This window comes from Phaethon lepturus, unplaced genomic scaffold, assembly GCF_000687285.1.
Source record: "Phaethon lepturus isolate BGI_N335 unplaced genomic scaffold, ASM68728v1 scaffold4096, whole genome shotgun sequence".
Classification (NCBI taxonomy): Eukaryota; Metazoa; Chordata; class Aves; order Phaethontiformes; family Phaethontidae; genus Phaethon; species Phaethon lepturus.
This window is the reverse complement of record NW_010548143.1, coordinates 1-21,438: the sequence shown is the minus strand read 5'-3', so window position 1 is coordinate 21,438 and position 21,438 is coordinate 1. Positions and strand designations below refer to the sequence as shown.

The window sequence follows — 21,438 nt, the reverse complement described above, 5'->3', positions numbered from 1 at the left end:
CTCATATACTCATTTTTCTTCGGCACAATAACACATTGATTTGCCAAAGACAGTCTGAGCTGGAATCATATAACATTCATATGTAGATATTAAACAATAACTACTATTTCATGCATATACCACATACCCAAGTTGCAGTACATAAAAACATTTTTTTAAAATTGCAGCTAATTAATTTACAAAAAAATATTAACACAATTAGCCAGCCGAACAGACCTAAGCCACAGTTAATATCACTGCTGTTTTACCATTAACAATAAAAATATGTTGCCAAAATCTGTGTAATCTTGGATTTATTTGGAAAGATGAGGTCAACTGAATGGGGAAGTTCAAATGGAAAGGTTCATCACATCTGTAGCCTATAACTGAACAGACAGTTCAACATAGTTTGTTAGCTGAAGAAATGTCAAAGGAAGAGAATTTCAATATAATTTTCAATCACTAAAAAAAGATAGAGAAATAGTTTTTCAGCAATTTTAAACATCCACAAGAGTTTCAAAAGAATGGCACAAGTAGGCTGTACGATCAATATCAATAATTTTTAACAGAAGAAATATGTTATTAATCTAAATGGCAAAAGTACACTGATATAAATGTGTTTCATTCTTAAAAAGAACTACTGTGTATCTTCAAAGTTAGAAGAAACAGCTTTATAAATCAGTGTTTTCTAAAAGCCCCTGTGGACCGTCATACATGATTCATCACAATTAGTTTAAAATTAATAGCACAGAGTAGATGTAAATGGATATAATCTTTCATTTTGAGCTTACAGAAAACAAATTATCAACAAAAATGGAAGTTATATAGTTTGTAGATATACAAATTGAATTTAGCGTTTTCGATATGTAAGATAAATGGAAATGGACTGCAATCAACATACTGATATTCCAACTGCCACAACCAATATGCTGATACTTGTAAGTTAAATTATTTTAACTAGATATGAATCAGTTAAACAATGTCATAGAAGAGGCAGTGTGTATATAAAATTCGATTCTATCACAACTGTTCTTTACATGTTCTTAGCTTTAAACACAACGAACATTACTACGGTTTTAGTTTTGCACTCAAATACATAAGGAAAAAAAAATCATAAAAGAATTTAACATATCTAAGTACAGCCCCCATAATGAAGGCAACGTGGCTGTGTATGATTTATTTTGGCTTGCTTGCTTTATTAGCTGGCAAAGTTCATTATAATATTAAATTAAATTATTTTGCTGAACAACTTACATGCTGATATCATTCAAAATGTTATTTTGTCCTGTGATTTAAAAGCCAAGACCATGATCAAATATACTCTTTATTCTTGGCCAATTGTTCTTTGCCGTCACCACTCTAGAGAGCAAATTGTTCTCACCCATAATTACACAGTCACTTTCTAAACCAAAAGAAAACACTGGAATTGTTACAGGCTGCATCAACAATTTCAATCATGTGTTATCTGATTAAATAATAAACGCATTATAGTCTCAAAAAATCAAAATACATTATTTTTTGGAAAACAAAAACATTTTCCTTTTTTATGCATTTGCATTCAATTAAAATGTAGGCTAGAAAAGAGTCAATCAGTAACATTCTCCTGCTTGAGAAATACTGAAGTAAAGCTGTGCCAGGAATCAAAAACATTTCTTGGGATCTTGCCTAGTTGTAGCAGAAGAGTTTTTTCTCATGAAAAAACTACCAAGATATTTTAACACTCTTCATGATAAAATGGCTGAATAACAGGATGCAGGAAATTCCTAACAAATCAAGTACACTTTCACAGCTAGCTCTGATCTTCTAACACTGATCACAAAGGCTTTTATTTTTCCTGCCCACTTCTCTGCTTAGTGGAGTATACAACTGCATTCAGAAAAAGATTATTGACCTGAAACTATTGCAGAATGCTGCCACGAAGGGAATTAACCTCTGATCACATGACCACATGTACTTCCACACATATTATCACAAAGGACTAAGATGCTTTTCTACATCCAGAGGGACTCTGTTTTGGCAGTAGAATCAAGTACCAATTATTTGTGCTAAAACTTGAACACCAGATTATCTTGGACCACTTTTGGATTTTCTCTTTTTCTTTTCTTTTTTTTTTTCTTTTGTCTGTGAGCCTCTTGTTGCAGGCCAGTAATGAGTGCTATACCCTAGGGGTCAATACTGGGTCCAGTCCTGTTTCACATTTTCATTAATGATCTGGATGATGAGATTTGTCTGTGAGCCTCTTGTTGCAGGCCAGTAATGAGTGCTATACCCTAGGGGTCAATACTGGGTCCAGTCCTGTTTAACATTTTCATTAATGATCTGGATGATGAGACAGACTGTACGCTTAGCAAGTCTGCAGATGACACCAAACTGGGAGCTTTGGCCAATACATCAGAGGAACATGCTGCCACCCAGAGAAACCTTGACAGGCTGCAGAAACGGGCTTGCAGGAACCCCATCAAGTTTAACAGGGGGAAGTGCAAAATCCTGCACCTGAGGAGGAAAAAACCCAGGCACCAGTATATGCTGGGGGCAGCCCAGCTGGAAGGCAGCTTGGCAGAAAAGGATCTGGGGGTCCTGGTGGACGCCAGGTTGAACATGAGCCAGCGATGTGGCCTTGCCACAAAGAAGGTGGATGGTTGCAGTCCTGGACTGCATTAGGAGGTGTGTTACCAGCAGGTTGAGGGAGGTGATCTTTCCGCTCTACTCTAGTAGACGCCACACCTGGAGTACTGTGTCCAGTTCTGGGCTCCCCAGTACAACAGAGACATGGACATACTGGAAAGAGTCCAACAAAGGGCAAAAAGATTATTAAGGGACTGGAGCATATTTCCTATATAAGGAAAGGCAGAGAGCTGTGACTGTTCAGCTGGAGAAGGCTCAGGAGGCTCTTACCAAAGTATATAAATACCTGAAGGGTGGCTGCAAAGAAGATGGAGCCAGGCTCTTCCAGTGGTGCTCGGTGAGAGAGGAGACAAAAGGCAATGGGAACAAACTGAAACACAGGGGATGCCGTCTGAACACCAGAGAACACTTTTTTACTATGAGGGTGATTGAGCACAGGTTGCCCACAGAAGCTGTGAAGTCTTCATCCTTGGGAGATATTCAAAAGCAGTCTGGACATGGTCCTGGGCAACGTGTTCCAGGTGGCTTTGCTTGTGCAGGGGGGTGTGGACCAGACGACCTCCAGAGGTCCCTGTCAACCTCAACCATCTGTGATTCTGTGAAAATTATCTCAGTAGAGTTGGATTCTGGCATTCTGACATATTTAAGCACATGTTTGCATTCCAATCTTATTTGTCATATCACAGCGTTTCACATATAATATAAACCATTTTGTGGCATTCTAGCATTGTTCAGTCATATGGATATCACAGGGCCTGGAGACTGTAATGAAGGAAGGGGAACTGCATTTACAGTAATTTTACAGATCTCATACTCACATTGCTTCATTATGGCTGGACATATAGAGGAGAATATAGGCAGTAAAATGGGACAATAGTGAAGCATAGAGTGAAGACACAGTTTAAAGAGAGAATTACAATTCAAAAAATGCATGTAATACTTACCAATACTTTTAAAGCTAGGCCAGTGAAGAGAATAGCAGCCTTGAAGATTCAAACGTAAGACATATGGACGCCACTTCTGCAAAATATTTACTACTATTTGGTCCTGAACTTTATGCTTCACTGATGAAAAGTTGATCTAAAAACATTGAAATGTCAGTGTATTACATATATAAAAATTCTAGACAGCTGACTAAAAATACTTAAATGTAAAGGAAGCATGTGTTTACAGTAGTTATGAAGCTGAGGCAAGTCTGGAACAGCTGAAATATGACATGTCAGAATATTATGTGCAAAGAAAATTGTCAGACTTGAATATTTATTTTTTCCCTTTAAAATGCATAAAATCCTAAAGTTGATAAAGATTTTTTTTTCTAATTAACGGCCTACTGATACATCAAGATATCAAGAACATGTAACCTATCATTCTAGTTTTAGTAGAAGAATCCTTAAGCAATTTAAGCTCCAGGCTGGGGACATCTAGATCTTTGACTAAAAACATTATATTTCTCAGTATCTATCAAAAGTTCAAGTTTAAGAAGTTTTAACAAAAATTGCTAGAAAATAGATTTAACAGTCTATCTAATGAGTGTTTCAAAAAAGCAGGAAAGCGAACATATAAACGTTTAATAAGAGATATCCCCTTTTTTTGAGAAGACTTTTTCATGCCTTCATTAAATTTGTTCATAAAAAAGCCAGAAACAGCTTTTTTTTCCCTTTTGTATAATCTGCTATAGCTACACCACATCTGTTTCTTTTACATTTCATAATACAAGTATATTACCCAAATACATTAAAAAATCAATCACCGTTATTTCTGTGCAGAATGCTTGGAAAGTATTACAGTACTAGGAAGTCAGGAGTTTAGAACTTTTCCCAGTTTTTCACTTTCTTATTAGGATTTCGTTCTTCTTACATTACAATTATCAGAGGTTTTAATACTAGTTTCATTAAGATCATGAATTCATCACAGTAACTTAAGACTGGACCTAATAAAGGCTTCAGGCACCTACAAGCTGGGCACTGCAGTGTCTTTTAGGTGTTGGTGCCCAGGGTAGATTCAACAACTCAAATCTGAGCAGGGACCCTACAAAATATACACGACAGATAAGCGCATCAGGAGGTCAATTTAAAGAAACTCACAGAGAGGACAGGCAGCTGCCTAGAACATGTAAGCAGCATTGTTGAGACCTCCAGAACTTCTTTACCTCAGTCAGGAAGGCAGGTATAGGCCTCCAGCTACCTGGGAACTAGAGCCTGTGTCCCACTCAGGGGACAGAACAGCATATTTGAGAGAACCCAAGTTCAGAAGTCTTCTCAGGCCCACAAGGGACAACTCTGTTCACCTTCTAGATCCCAAATGGATCTCTCTAAGTAGTAGACAGATGCCTAGTGTCAGGGCCCAGGGTTCACCAACAGGGTCTGCAACCTCTTCCTTCCTCAGGGGTTTAGCAATCAGAGCCCAAGATCAGCTGGTGCAGCAGTGTAACCTTGGATAAGACTGTTATGAAAGCAGTTCATTGTGTGAAAGAGCTGGAGAAGCCTCATTAGGGGTTTCCCCACTTGGCACAGGCACTGCCTTTAAACTCATACCTTTGCCCTGAGTCTTCGCTTGAACCAGACTTTGGGCACTTCTGTGTCCAGCCATGTGTGTGGCTGACCCTCACTCATCATAGAATCATAGAACAGTTCGGGTTGGAAGGGGCCTTTAAAGATTATCTAGTCCAACCCCCCTGCAATGAGCAGGGACATCTTCAACTAGATCAGGTTGCTCAGAGCCCCGTCCAACCTGACCTTGAGTGCTGCCAGGGATGAGGCATCTACCACCTCTCTGGGCAACCTGTGCCAGTGTTTCACCACCCTCATGGTGAAAAATTTCTTCCTTAAATCTAGTCTAAATCTGCGCTCTTTTAGTTTAAAACCATTACCCCTTGTCCTATCACAACAGGCCCTGCTAAAAAGTCTGTCCCCATCTTTCTTATAAGCCCCTTTTAAGTACTGAGACTCATGGACTTCCTGACTTGACCTTGGGGATGCCTCTTCACTACAGGGCTGACTGGCAGTTTCTGGTGGGTGGCTGACCCTGGTTACTCTCACTGGACCCACTTTGCTCTTCTTGCTCAGGTTCTGTGGGACTGTGCTCCTTGTCAGTGGGGAGGCACTGCTCCTGCCTGCCATTCTAGCACCCTTGGCTCCCAGCTCACCTTCCCTTGCAGAGCAGCCCTTCTCCTTCCTCACACCAAGCTCCACAAGTCATGCAGTTCTTGGAGAAAAGATAAAAGCAATCTCCTCGATCACCACCATCATGAACTTCTAGGTTCAAAAAGGAGGTTCCTATCATATTAGACATCTCCAGGATTATGCAGAAGATGCACAAGTTATTTTGGATTGTAATTTCAGACTTGAGGGCCTAAAATCTGACTAAATCAAGCTTGCAGTGCCCACACACTTTCAAAAAACTGGCCTTAATCTTTCTTTCTACTGCTGATAAACAGCTATATGTGAAGCAAAGATGCAGAGGCAACAGTGATATTAGTTGAGGTGCCATGGCTAGTCTCAAGCCACCGCCTAAGGGCTGAGGAGCCTTGAGTTAGTCCTTCACACCTGAAGCCTCTTGAGCACTACTGAAGGCAATAGCAATGAGCAGCGTGACTGTATTTTTAATGTCAAGGCAAAGACAGAGTACGCAAAGAGAATAGTTATTTCTGGTGTGGCCCCAAACAGACCATGCTAGCATGGTCACACAATGTGCAATAGAAAGCAATTTACTGAAATGTTTGTGCCAAGGAATTGGTCTGCTAAAGTAGAAGAAACAACACAGTACCTTGGACACTGACATGTACTCTGGAGACACAGTGACCACCTCATAACTCTGAGTTCATGAGTATGGAAGTGAGCTGGTCTGCACCAGTTGTCCCAGAGATAAAGAGAGTCTCTCTCTCTAGGGCAAATACAGGTAGTCTCAGAGTATCTGTAACTGAGTTTACGTTCTCCTTCCACAGCAGTCATATAGTGCCTGCTTAGATTACCTAGGGAGCCCAAGACATCTCACTTACCTGTCTAAATCTACTGAGCTGTAGTCAAGACTTAGTGGCCAATTCTCTTTCAGTTCCACTGATTTTATAATGATATACCACAGACAACTTCATTTGAGTTGCTCCTGTTTCTTAATTCATCTGAGTAGACCAAGTAATATTCTGTGATCAAACTTTTATCCTAGCTATTTAGCATTCTTAAACAACCTCCTTGCCTCACTCTTTTTTAAAATACATAAAATTTAAATAAAATATTGACATTTATTATCTTTCTTACCTCACTCCATAATGATCTGTTCTGAGTTAGTAGCATCCACGTTTTGCTAACTTGAGCACATCTTGCCAGATCAACTAAATTTACATAATGGAAAATCTACGTCAGAAAAACAAACATACATGATATTAAAAACTATTCAATAAAAAGCACCAATGTATTATATGATATGAATTCACCTATCCTAAACATCAAGAACTATTTTCAAATTAAATACTTCTTTCTTAGGAGTTTAAATATACTTTTATAGCAGAATGTCAATAATTACTCTCATTAACGGCCTTAACAAGGAGTATGAAAAGACATCTTTGCTTAAAAGCTCATAAATTCAAGCTGATGAAGAATGACAGGGATTTTTCAAAACTGAAGAGTTTTCATGGACTATCAGCAATTTCATTTCATCTGTATTAAAACAATACTTGTTAAAACACCTCTCCTAAACCTATTTGAGACAATGTAATTTGGACTAAAGCTTTGTAGATTAACTATGGTACTTTCAAATTCAACTTTAAATTACCTATGAAGAGTTTTTGTAGTTTCTACCTCAGAGGTCTTTTTAATTTAACTAGTATAATTTGGTAAATATATCTATAAAACTCTAATCTCAGAATATTAAAGTCAATGTGTTGTACTATGGTAGAAAAAATATAAAAGCTATACTGATAGTTCATTTTATACATTTAAATATTCTAAAATATACTGCTACCACTATGCAACATTCTGAAAAGTTAAATTATAGCATTCCAAAAAGGTCTTGTCCTGGTAAATAATCTTAGATACAGCAATCTCAGGCCATAAAAGCAAAAAACTGAATGAAGATAACATTTGGTGAGTTTCTGCCATAGCTACTCACCTGCCATTTTTATGACCAAGTGTCAAACAAATTGTAAAAGAAATGAGGGAAAATATGGTAAAATTTAATGTCATTGCTATAGAAGCAAATACATATTATATTATAACCATCTGAAAATATAAGATGTATTTAAGACTCAAAACCAAAGAGTATACGCAGAATTTTATATAAAACAGCTGGATTATTTACATACTGAAAACTCCCATATTCATAATAATTTGCAGAACTGAATTACCACATCATATGCTGAAGTGTAAATATCTGATATGAAACGCAACACTTAAAATGTGCATTCTAAGTATGAAAAAGAAACCAGCTGAAAGGAACACAGTTAATAAAATGCTGCATCACTTTTCCTAAAGCAACTTTTATATAAGGAAAACTTTATGCTCGTAATGTAATTACTTTCATAACTGCACAATAATATATCAATGGCAACAGTTTAAACCTGGTATGGTAATTGGCTGACAGCAAAAATACAAAAAGAGCTTTCTAATCTTATCTCATAACCTGCCATTGAAGAGAAATTTTTCTTACTAACATACATTTTCAAAGAGCTTAGCACTTAAGATATGTACTTCAATAGTAAGATGTCAGAGTGAAAATGCAGCAAAGATGCCAGTGTGTTTTATAAAAGAGTATTTCCATATTCGTTATACAACTTTCTAGACAACAATGCATACAATAAAACCTGTTTTTCATTATAGCAGTATATGAAGTATGATTTGAAATATGCTCGAGCAAAATGAATGTATACTCTGTACATAGTTCATTCAAACTATACAGGCATAAGAGAAATCTTGAGTCTAACAGAAGCTTTGAGACTCAAATGAGTGTTGTACTCAGAGGCAATACAAACAAAGCCTTTGTAAAAGTAAGGAAATAATTGCAAATTTTGTTTCACTTCTGGTAAGCAACATAGGTACGAAGTGAAGAAGGAGTGACTACCTGTGTAAGTGTAGAGTGAATGGATTACCAAACAGAGGGTTATCTTGGTTATACCGAAATATGCTTTATAATAAATGCATCACTAAAAAACTGTTAGAATCAAAAAGGGATGTTCTAATAAAAAAGCTGTTTCACTAAAGGAAATATTTCTTCCTTCAGAGAAACTTTAATCCCGATTTAGATTCTGAGCAGTTCTACTGAAATGAACAGGATTGAAAAAGGTATTGGCTAGAACCCATTTTTATCACAGGGATTAAGTTCAATTACAAGAAACAAGCAGAAATATCAAGAGCATTCTACCAAGATTTAAAAAAAAAATCTGTTTCAACCTACAGAAACTATCCAAAGGCTGTATTTCTTTAGCTAGAAAAGGTCAAGTCAGGTAGGAGAATCACTGATAATGTGTCTTTTACCACTAGTACTTAATTGCATAGGTAATACATTCAAGCAATTTGCCAGCTCCTCAAAACATGCTGCTGTCCCACAAACTGTCTGTATTCACTTCATATAAACTACTTAAAACGTTTTTAAAAAAATCAAGTTTTCTGGCTTTATGTTTTTATTCTGGAATCTTGGGAGCTTGCTATAGTCATACGAATTTTAAAGATATTCAGGTGGTTCTGAATGCAGTTGGGGACTTGCAAAGATTTTTTAAAGTACAGAAATGTGTAGGCCCTTTTCAATAGCAAATTCCTTCTGTATACCCCATCCCTTCAAAGACTTGCATCTCATGACAATTATAGTTGGATCCATCACAGGCATCGCTAACTAAAAGTCTGTTTAATATGGACATGCGGATTATTTCCTTAACTTCAAAACTCAATTTAATTTAAAACTCTAAGGAATTTTGACACAGCCTGGAAAAGGTTTTTGAATAAATGCAACTATACAACTTGTTAGAATGAGGAAGAAAATATTGACTGTATTATTATTCATTAATAGAGTTTAGTTTCATATTAGAAGAACAAAAGCAAGGCTTTTAATGTGACACTCTTGCTAGTAACCTTTTGAATTTTCAGTTCTGAAAAGGTCTGTTGAAACATTTATTTCATAACCTTTTGAATGTTCAGTTCTGAAAAGGTCTGTTGAAACGTTTATTTCATGTTAGGTCAAGGCCACGGCAGTCAGCTTTAAAGCACAGCAATCATTTTCTGTCAATAACTCAACATTAGGGTACTCTGGTACCACTGACTTTTTTAGAAAACTGTGATTTACAACGCAAATGGTTTCCAGCTGGCCCTGAGGACAGATCTTGTCTCAGCAGTACATACAAACTGACAGATTTTTTTTTGCACAGAAAGCAGAACAGAAAGCTGCAATAAATGATAACATACCAATAACGATATTTACTAAGTACCCTGTGATTTTGAAACGATCCACTGCCAAGTTATCATCTACAGTGCCAGAGACAATAAAGTCTCCTTATCAAACCTTCCAAAACTTTGACAAGTCCAGACACACTTTATTTTCCATAGCCTGTGAATGCTCAGAGCAAACACAGATTTGGCCTGGAGGAGACAGCACCCAATAACAATCTCCTGTGGTTGCATCCACATACTGGATACACCACAAATAGAGCATGAGGATTCACAGAGGGCAAGAAAGGAAGAAAGGAAAGAAGAAAAGAAGGGAGGAAGAGAGGGAGAAAGGGAGAGAGAGAAAAAGAGAGGGGGGTGCGGAGAGAGAGAGCGCGCTCTGCCTTTCTGCAGCAAACGGGTAGGCTCTCAGCTAGTGGGATGCTCTGGTCTGTGCCAGCAAACAGAAGAAGAGCTCTTTCTGCACTTCCCGTATCGAATAAAATAGTGACAGCTCAAGAAAAAGAAACGAGGTGACAGCCACACAGATTTGCACTTCTCTCTGGATCAAGGGAGCTGCACTCCTTTTAAATACCAAATGGAAGCATTTCAGTAGGCTTCCTGCTTTAATTTTTGTTCCCTCTGCACTTTAGACATAAATAAAGCCATTATCTTCTGGCTTGCCCCAAAGACCCAATTAATCTAGCTTCCAGCCCACACATGGAATCACTTGCACGACTTACCCCACAAACACAAAAAATACTTGCAAAAATACTTTCAGCACAGCTGGCTCAGCCTGTTCTCTCTCACGTGTCCTGAAGGAGACCCTCCAGAAGGCACTCCCCAGCCCTGCATGCTTCCATGCACCCCTCCCCAAATCCCTGCACTGCTGCTGTTGTCTTTTTGCCCCCAGGCACCACAGCAACCACAGTATACCCCACGACAGCTCAGTTTGTCTCACCACTGCACACAAAAAAAAAAAGAGGGAGCACATCAGCCAGTTAACACAAAAACCCCTGTTCTTCCCTCAGCTACTGTCTTCATCTATATCCTAAAACTATGTCCTCACTACCTCAAAGTAATGTTATTCTGTTGAAGACAGAAGTTAGTGGGTTTGCTTTTTTGGGTTTTTTTTTTTTTTGGAGGGGTGGGGCAGGGGAGAACAGACAAGAAAAGAGGGGAGAGGATGGATTGGATGAAATTTTGAGGAGGCTTCTTTCTTCTCCTAGGGTATAAGAGGAACATCCCCAGAAATACCTGCTCCTATCTCCCCCTTTACACTCTGTGTGAAAATGGCCAGCTCACAGCTCCTGTGGTCAGTGCAGCCTTCAGAGCAGTGACAAGGGTTTGAACCTCTTTGGTAAGGGCAAGAATTTAACTCACATCTCCCCACAGATGGTGAAGGGACCAATTTTTAAAATTATGCCTAAAAGGAAGACACCAGTATTTCTGGCACTGATTATACTTTGAAGAAAAAGAACAGCAGCCCTGTATGCTCTAAAAGAGCCTGTGGAGTCTCAGGCTAGAAAGGCAGAGACCTGCTTCACTGACAGATCCCAAGAAGCTTAGCCTAGAGGCACTGCACTTCAGTGAGCACCCTACACTGTCAAAATCAGGCAGATCCACTCCGGCCTCGCCCGGAGGTTTCCCATCTCCTCCTCTGTAGCCAAATAACTGTTCATGCAGCCACACAACGAGCTGCATTAAGGAATTGATCCAACCGTCAACTGATTCAATAAAAGAAGAAAATGGAAGAAAATTTTTCAGACAGATCTGTTCCCTGATGTGGTTCATATAAATCACTGTAATGAACACAAAGGAGAGAACAGTGTTGGGGCAAGAAAGGGTAAATGGGAGTAACAGGAAGGTTGGGACAGCTTCCCTCCAATTATAACTTCAGGTCCAAGATCCTCAGCAAAACTTCAAGTTCTAAGGAATACTCTTGAACTGAGTATTGAAACCTTGAGCATTTGCACAGTTAAATCACACTGAATGATAATTTTAAGGATCTTCATTTTAGATCTAGGTGATAAACTCCTACCTAAGCTTTTTTTATGTTTAAATCCTTTAGTGAACGGGAGTGTAGGTTCCTCCCAGAAATAATATTATGTTACACAGTAAAAGCTTTTTATTTTCCTGTGCTGTAAAGAGAGGGAAATAACAGGAGTCAGCCATAAAAAAAGGGACTGAAAAAAAAAAAAATTAAAATTGTTTACTACATACTAATAAGAACAGAAAACTAGATTTGGTTCAGTTCAGTGAACAGGCAGATATTACATATAGGAATATGTGAAAAGGTGTACAGAAACTGGTTTGTGCATCTTGTTTTTAGGAATACAAAGCTATACAATATGTATACTGGTTATGATGCATGATTTTTACCTTTCTTTATCTTCACCTGTGTGTTCAGTCACAAGAAAAGAACTGTGACAAAAAAGGCATATTCTTGAATGGACATACTGATAGTTAGAGATCTTTTTAATTAATCAGCAGATATGAAAATACTCAGAAAATGTTATTGTTACTTACTGTTTCCTGAAAATCCAACAAATACTGATCACTCTCTAGTGAAAAACTCATCATCATTACTACAATGGAGTTTTGACTAACATTCTCTAATATATTCACCGTACCTTATTGTTGTTTTTCATTTTATTACCTCTTGGTTTTTTTCACTGCAGTGGTATAATTAGTTTTGATTTCTTTTATGACATACAATTTCCTTAGCTCTAGCTTTTGGATTTGGATTCTAGATATGCAAATGCTATTTAAACACAGACAAAAATAATTGCTCTTCCTACAGTGACATATTTATATATGGATCACAGAAATATGGCTTGAAATTTGTGTAGATTAAGCAATTCTCTTTTTCCTTAATCTTTATGTCAACATTTCCTATTCAAATCAGTAAAATTCTCACTTCCTACTTCATTCTCCTCATAAATGCACATTATATTATACACTATGATGGGACCAAAGTCTAAACTGGCAAACTACCTTGCTTTTTAGCTCCAGACCTCAGAGTTGGAATTGCTCTAGCAATGGAAGACATCAATGTTTTCTGCTAAGCCACTAAAGCAGCACTTGACAGTACATTTGATTTATATAGGCTATAAAGTTTAGTTTATATATAAACAGAAGAGGAAATTATAGAAAGTATTTTTACAGCTGCTCTGTAGCCTTAATCAAAAAGTATGGCTATATACCTCAGAATAGCTGTCATTCTTTTTGAGATGTTAATATCCGGATTCTGGTTTTCATGTGCATATTCTTTATGTATGTGAGATCTGATTCTTTGTAACAGTGGCACATGTAACTGTGAGCATGATGTGACCTCAAAAAAGGGCAATCTACGAGGATAGCTTAAAATGTCACTACATTTTGAGCTCATGGTTCAGATGTTAAAAAAACAAGGCTCATAGATTAAGATAAAATCGATTTCTCTCAAGATACAAAAAAAAGGAATGATACAGTCAATATTGTTTGTTATAGAACTAACAGAAAGGTTACACTATTTCAGGTTTAATGGAGAAAGGATGCTACAACCAACCTCAGAATTGCTGAAAATTTGAATATCTATTTATAGGTATGACAAGTTGGATAGTTATGGACACATGTAAACTCTAACACTATCTTTGAGATATATATATATATAAAAAAAATATACACACATACTTTATACAATACTGTCTTTTATATGTAATATATTGTAGTGCGTAATACTAACTAGGAAAGAGAACGTTAGGGGGTGGCACTGTAAATCAAATTTTGGTCATTCTGCTACTCGTACAATAAATTAATCTCTGTTTTAGTGGTGTTTACACCTGTATGGGAGAAACACGCCCTTTTGAGTGCACTGCTTTTGAAGAAGAGGTTCGTACTACAGATTCTTCTTTAACTTGTATCAATGCTTTAGTAATCGGAGGTATGAGTATCATGACTCCCAAATTCTTTAGGAGAGATACTACTGCTGCTGCAAGGGACTCATATCTGAATCATTTGATATCAGAAGTTCTCTGGTTACTGAATGAGCCAGTACTAAAAAAACAGTATAGACTAAACCCCATTTATGGACCTAAGTCAAAATAAACCAGTCTCACATCCATGAAGACCATATACACCACTAGTGGAGTCCATATAGATAAAATCAAGAAGCATTAAACCATGCTGTATTTTTGGTGAGTAAGGTCTGTAAACTATCTACATGATTTAGCTACAATTTTCCTGTGACGTCAGCGGCATTATGAACATGCTTAAAATTAAGTAACTGCATTTAGGTTTTAGACTTCATTGGATAAAAACTGAATTTTGAGTTCACTATAGTTCATACTATTTAAAAGAAAAACATATCAAGTTTTTCTGAAATACCACTTTAATGTTTTTGCAATGTTAAGTTAATGGAAAAACATGATAGGACAAAGTAAAGCTTATAAATAAGAACATAAAATGAAAACATTTTATCAGTAGTTCCAATGTATCCCTCAACAGCAATTATTTTCAGTAAACAACCTGTAATTTACTTAAACTGGCCTATACAACTGAAGGTCCCACAACCAGTAGTTAATAATTCTGTTCTTTTTCTAAAATGCTGCCACAAATCAATCTTCTTGCTTCTGCTTAGAATTACCTTCTCTTCTACAAGTTGGTGTATGAACAAGCTTTCATCCTCTAAAGTTACATTTTGTAAGGACACAAAAATACTGAACAAAGCAAACTTTGTTAATTTGTTTAAACAAACGATTTAATTTAAACAAATGGAATAAAAATGTTTGGAAAGAAATCTCTCCCTACCCACTGTGCCCTTGCAGTAGATTCCTCTCCTCTACTCTTGCTTTCTGGCCTAGCAGTTTCTTCTGTCTTAAGGAGCTGCATGATGTCCATACAGTCTTCTCTATATTTTAAAGAAAATTCAACTGCTTTCTATCACAAAAAAATGGGGCTTGGCTTATGACCTTCTATTCACTGCAAACAAACCCCATTACTTCTCTCAGGAATTCCACTCTCTACCCATCCTACAGATTTCTTGATTTCTTCTTCTCTCTTTTTGAGTCTCCCCCCTTCTCTTTCAGTTTCCGCCTGGACAAGCTTCTGGATGTCAAGTTAGGGCATGCAGAATATGATCAGGTATCACTGAAAGAAAGAATGGCATTACCATCCTCAAAGGATTCCACCTGACTCAAAGAGAACAATGTAAACAGGAACTTTCCTTTCCATTGCACAAACACATCTTTTTCAACAAAACATGAGGTATACCATTTATAAAATATACATATTAAAAATTAAGAAGAACACCAACTATCACAAACCTGTAATAAGGCTTTTTTGGGTAAATGGGATGTTCTGTGTCTGTCAGTAAGATAATTTGATTCAAAACAGCCTTTCTGACTTTTCTTTGCCAAACTCTGAAAAAAGATGGTACAAGAGAAGTACAACTTTATCTTAATTGTAGGTTCAAAGTTTCAAATACATTTAAATATTCTAAAAATAAAATTAAATTTGCTAAACTTAACTAGGTATTTTCAAATCCCCATATAGTTACACATCTATGAATATTTGTAACTGCTGTTACTGAGAATAATCATAGTTTTAGGGTGCATCTCATGATTTTGCATTGTAGCAATACAACATAGAAGTATAGGAGACCATTTGCATTTCCAAACTAAAACATTGTGTACACACAATATGACATAAACATATTATTAGCACATGTGAATTTTTCAGACAAAAGTCTTCAAAAAGTATCACTACTAAAATCTCTTTGATGTTATATTGTATCCAACAATGTATACTGCATGAAAGACACTAAAATATTTTTCATATATAATCTCAGCATGGGAGTAACATTGAATCTTCTTTTCTTTTATTCTAGCTCTAGAAACAGAAGAGCTTCAGGGGTTATAAAATTGGTTTTCATTTGAATATTGCTACAGGAAAGAGAGGAGAAGAGAAAAGAGGAAATATGCAGGAAAGGAGAAATTAGGAACAAAGAAAATGGGAAGGAAGAAAACAGTGGTATGGGAAAGCCAGAAAGAACAGAGCAAATGGAAATAATGAGCTTTAGATTGTAACTTCCCAATCTGAAAATTTATTTGCCCCTTAGTAGTACTGCAAGTTCTTATGACTCATTAAGTTTATTACCTATTATAATCATTGATGGTTTAATTCTACATTTTAAAATCAATCAATGTCATCTCAGATGCCCTCGACTATCCAAGATATCCACAAAAGACTGGCAGATATGACACAGGACTGGCAGAGTCTTGCACTTCTTCAGCTTTAAGCTGGAGGCCTGTTCGGTCTAGCTTTGCCTAAGATATGCCAGGGGATAATGAATTATATCAGAAACCTATGTTTAGGTTACAAAGATAATTAAAAAATGATTCAGTTATATGCTTTCTGTTATATGCACTCTAATCTAATTATGGAATTCAAACCAGTCCTTGCAACTGCTATTGCTATTATTAAGAATTAAAGAATATTATTCCCTGATATGCTTGAGAAACAGGACATCTTTTGTGCACTCAATCTAGTCAGACTAACATTTTAAGTATCTTAAGATACCAACAAGAAAAGAAGAGAAAGAAAATGTACAGGAGGGAGAAAAAACGAGCGTCTACCAACTAATTTGAGAGAACAGGGAAGAAGCAGGACTAATGACAGGTTTACTCTGGGAAGGATTTGACAACAGGTCTGGCAGCACACAATTGATAACTTGTCCATAGCTGGTTTCCATTCTGACCATCCTACAGTAGGGGAAGGAAAAGGAGCCAAACAGTGGGACAGCTTTATCTGTGTGAGCAGGATTTCTGGAACCCCCATTCTGTTAGAAGCAGCTGGGTCTCACAGCTCCCATTTCTCCCCTTCCCCACATGGTATCTGCTGAGCATCCCACCAAGCTATGGCATTCTCTTCCTTGGCAGGAGAAACCTTCCCAGAAATGAGAAGAGCCCTGTTTTTCACAGTGAGACCAGACAGAGCTGCTGGCACTGTGGCATATGGGGCTGTCAGTGCGCTGCCTACTCTCAGGTGATCACAATTTTGGTTACCCCACACTTTTGGAGAGGAGATGAGGTTCCTGTGTCTTCTCCTCACTCTGCAGGAATCTACACCTCTTGGATTCTGGTGGCAGGGATCCAGAGGCATCATCTTTACTGATTATAATCTCAATTGGAAATACTACCCCTAAGACATCAGCCACCTGATCCAAGCCAGCTAGATCACTGATAATATAGAACACTCAACCCCTTTTGCTGCTTAAGATATGACCAAACATTTACTTGTGGAATATAGAGGTAATGATCTGCTTCCCATAACACCTTAAGTACTAAATAGTAGTGTCAGTAGTAGTACACTAAAATGCTTCATGTAATATTGATAGAGCTGTTTTTCCATAATAGTTGGAATTAATGGAGTTAATCTTTACACATTGAGCCTACTATATTTAAAGTATTACACTGCATACCTCAAAATATGCTTTTGTTTTGAAAGAACTGTGGGCCTCTGCATGCCAAGCTTTCACAACAGCACTTAAACATAATTTGTTAAAGATCTGTCGCAGTCTCTTCGCTGCCACTGAAAATATACATAATTATAACCATTTTGAGGACCACAAGTAAGAACAAGTATGTCATTTAAATGCTTTAGATTAATGACTGTCTATCAAATTACATTTTAATAAAGTAGCTGTTCAATTCAGCTTCTGTAAGGGAATAAATAACAACTTTTTACAATAGAGATAATTAAGACTGTTGCAATCAGATTTCACGTTAGCAGGCAAAGCATAAACAAGACGTATTTCCAATTTATCAGAGTTGTGTTTAAGACATTACTGATCTACAGTTAATCTATGAAATTACACAATAATTTCACAGAGCTTGAAGGTGCCAGATGTGTATAGACCTCAGTGAAATAAAATACAAAGTAACAAAACTTTAAAAATGTTTCAGATGGCATAGAAGTCATAAGTGTAAGAATAAACTCAGTAAAGTCAAGTGTGTGTAACACCAGTGTTAAAAGTAGGAAGAACAGTAAAGCAACTTATGAAAGCTCACATGTTCATTATGACGTGAAGATAAACATTTTTAAAAAGTACTTTTAAGAAAAGTTTGGAGGAAATTGAATTTGTTTTAGTCCAGCACAAAAAAAACCATCAAGAATACTACAACTGTCCTTCTACATGTAAGAGGTGTTACAAATGCAATCAAAATAAAATGCTCTTCACAGCCACTGAAATAAAAAGAAGAGGAAATAAGTGCAATTTTCTGCAAAAACTTAAGTCATAATTCAATTTTTTTTGTCAGTTAACTTTGTAAAAAAACTGCAGTAAGCTACAAAAGGAGAAAGACTCTTCTTACTTGATACTTTCAAGAACATACAGCTGTTTAAGTATGTTTAAGCTCTACATAAACCTATTTCATGGACAAGGATTAAGCTTGATTAGTGTGACATGCAGTCTTCACTATCAAAAGAAGCATTAAAATGTAAATTTTGATATATTAAATACACACTATAGAATCATTTATCTACTTCTTTTTAACAAAAAGGTGCCTTGAAATTCAACTGAAATAAATTATAAAGGTACATTTAAGATCCATTCTTGTTTGTGAAAAAAAAAAAAAAAATCTGTGTGCCTTAAATCTGGCAAGAGATGCAATGTTGACAGCATAAACCTAAGTCTGTTTTCTGTTACCTGAGTCATGCTCAAACACTATGTGTTTTAAGGAACATATTGTATGATATTACTTAATTATACGCTTCAATAAGTGTACACTTTACACTTTAATTACAAACTTTCACAACTTTTTAGACTATACAACCAGTAAGGCACAGAAACTGGAAATATTTGCAAAGCAAATGCCTACAAAGTATCAAATTGTCATTGCCCAGGGAAGGAAGACAAAACCTCTCAGGATTGTAAGGGAAGTCCAAACTGCATCTACATTAATTTGCTTTGACTTCCATCAATCAGGATCTAACAGCCCACTGACCTGCCCATTTAATTCTTTCTCACAACACACTGTTCACTCTTGAACTTTTTCCACAGACAGTCCTTCGTGGGTTGTGTTCATAGTACAATAGAGTTCCACTATAAGCAGATCCCCAAAGTGATAAAATTTTATTTAAGAAAAAAAGACTCACTTTTTTTTTTAATTCTCTGCCATTTCAGCAACTTTGTTTACAGTGCAATCCCACAAACAGTTACAAACTAGTCAAGAGTCAACAGGGTCACACAGTCAAGAATGACTGAATGGTGTTTCTCCATATGTCAGCTTTGTCATGGACAAATTGCATCCTTATATAAATTACATTGTGTAACTATGGCCTCTAGATGTCTCCTCCTCTGCTTCTGTGAATTTAAGATTAACAAAATGTGCCTTGGCTGAAAGTAATATTTAGAAAATAATACACAAGGAGTAAAAAAAGAGAATAGGAAGTCTCTGAAAACTGCCTACAGTAGTGAGACAACAGCTTGGGCCTCCGGCTCTGTAAGAGCAATGTTTGAGTCATACATACTGCCTGAACTCAAAATCAAAGCTATAGCTTTCTGCTTTACTTTTATGAAATTTTTGTCTGGGTGGACTCAGGTTAACACAGTCTGTGTTCACAGCTCCTGCTGTGTGGAGACATTTAAAAAAAAGACATACCTGCAGGATCTGTGGAACACAAAGTCTTAGGCAGAATGAACAAAGTATTTATTTTTTCTGTCTTCTGACTTTATTTTATTTTGATCTTCACTCCTCCTCACCTCTCATCATGCATTCCTTCTAACTGAAGCCAAGACTCCAGCTTTGTGATGCCTCCTGTTTTATCCCTATCACTGTACTCTTCAACTCCCAGAAAAGCATCCCAACTCACTATACCCTGTACTTCTGACATACACTCCATTTCCCCAACGTGTCCCAAGCCTGCTTTGCATCAGCATCACTACTCAGTCTTTAGAGAAGAGTACCAGCACCATCTGTCCCAGCAAAGACTACAGGGATGCCTCTCATGGCATTCATGGCACCAAGTTGCCACAGGTCAACCAATGAATGGCATCCTGCAAAAAGATAGCTAGATAAACTGTTGGACCAAGCATATTTAATTTCTACAGCATAATTTTCTTTTATATAATATGTATTTTTTGTCTTATAGAAAGCAGCTATATAGACTTACGTGTCATTTTTTCCTTGTGAAACTGCACCCACATCTTCCACTTCTGTATAATAACTCTTAATATTTGCACATTATAGTGGACTACTGCTACAGCCATCTTCTGTTTTGCCTTTTTTCTTTTGTTCTTTTTCAGCAGATTATATCTTATCCATCCTCTGAATGGTAAAACAGAATGAGTAACTTAATATGGCTCCTGATCTGAATGAAGTATAATCTATAAAATTCTGCAATTTGCTGTAAAATACAAAGCAGTCAAGCTCAAGAATATAAACTTCTCAATAGAACTAATGTTTGTTATTTATAACTTAAATAAAATATGCATCGATAATAATTTTCAGTAGTAATTCATTCACTCTATTAAAATTTGTACTTGTTCATAATATTCTACAGTATCAAGCAATAAAAACTTGCTTGCTTCCACCATCATATACTTCTATGTCATCTATACTTTAATGTACAGATCTGTATGTGTGGGAGGACACTTGAGTGTTTATAGAAAATAATTTAAAAGTGCTAGTTGCACGCATTTACTTAAGTGATATTTACATGTTCTTGGCAATACAAATAAAAACTAATACAATAGAATACAAATTCAATTTATATCTTAACAATTTTATCCTTTGGTAAAAACCCTATTTCTTTTCTAAGCCAAGTAATAAGAAATAATTAGATTCAGAACAAAAAATGTATTTCAAATGAATCCTATGTCACAGATACATTAAAATACACTATCTCTCCGTATCTGATTTGCTGGAAAGACTATTGAATAAATTATACAAATTAGACTTTAGTACTTTAATTTCCCAAAATTTCTCTCATTTCAACTAAAATAAGAAAATAGTTTCATTTCATATAGTTGGGAGCAATTATAAATGGAACATTCTACTGTTCCAGTCCAACTTCTGTGATAATTAAACAAAGCTGTTTGCTCAGACAATCTTCAAAATACTGCTGTAAAGGAAAAAGGAATAATATTCCATGTCCCCAGTGTATAAGACAAAAAGGAGAAAAAAAAAAGGGTTGCTCATGTAGCAAGGAAGGCTCAGGTATTAGGACAGTATTTCTAGTAGAAAGGATTACAAAGTACTGGAATAAACTGCCTGCAGATATTGTCACATCTCCAACACCAGTGATTTTTTAAGATGACTGAAAACAGCCTAGACAGACGTTCACCAAGGCTAACCAGTGCACAGCTTGAAAATCTTCACCTTCCTACCAATTCTGTGATTCTGTGATTCTCAGTAAGGATTTAAACCAGTGTTCCTAACAGACTTGTACCTCCTATATAATTAGAATCACAGCATCACAGAATGACTAAGATTGGAAAGGACCT

The 21,438-nt window shown here is 36.5% G+C and overlaps 1 protein-coding gene across 1 annotated transcript in view; it reads right to left on the bottom strand.

Moving 5' to 3' along the window:
- FBXL13 (F-box and leucine-rich repeat protein 13) overlaps positions 1 to 20,260 on the bottom strand; it is a gene marked incomplete at both ends in the record, with an annotated part of 74,377 nt that extends 54,117 nt beyond the window's left edge. Inside the window, 5 exons of the mRNA XM_010289863.1 lie at positions 3,549 to 3,684; positions 6,858 to 6,953; positions 15,257 to 15,352; positions 17,413 to 17,522; positions 20,106 to 20,260. Of these exons, the coding sequence (XP_010288165.1) occupies positions 3,549 to 3,684; positions 6,858 to 6,953; positions 15,257 to 15,352; positions 17,413 to 17,522; positions 20,106 to 20,260 (593 nt within the window). The remainder of the gene's footprint in view (positions 1 to 3,548; positions 3,685 to 6,857; positions 6,954 to 15,256; positions 15,353 to 17,412; positions 17,523 to 20,105) is intronic.
- Positions 20,261 to 21,438: the final 1,178 nt, after the last annotated feature.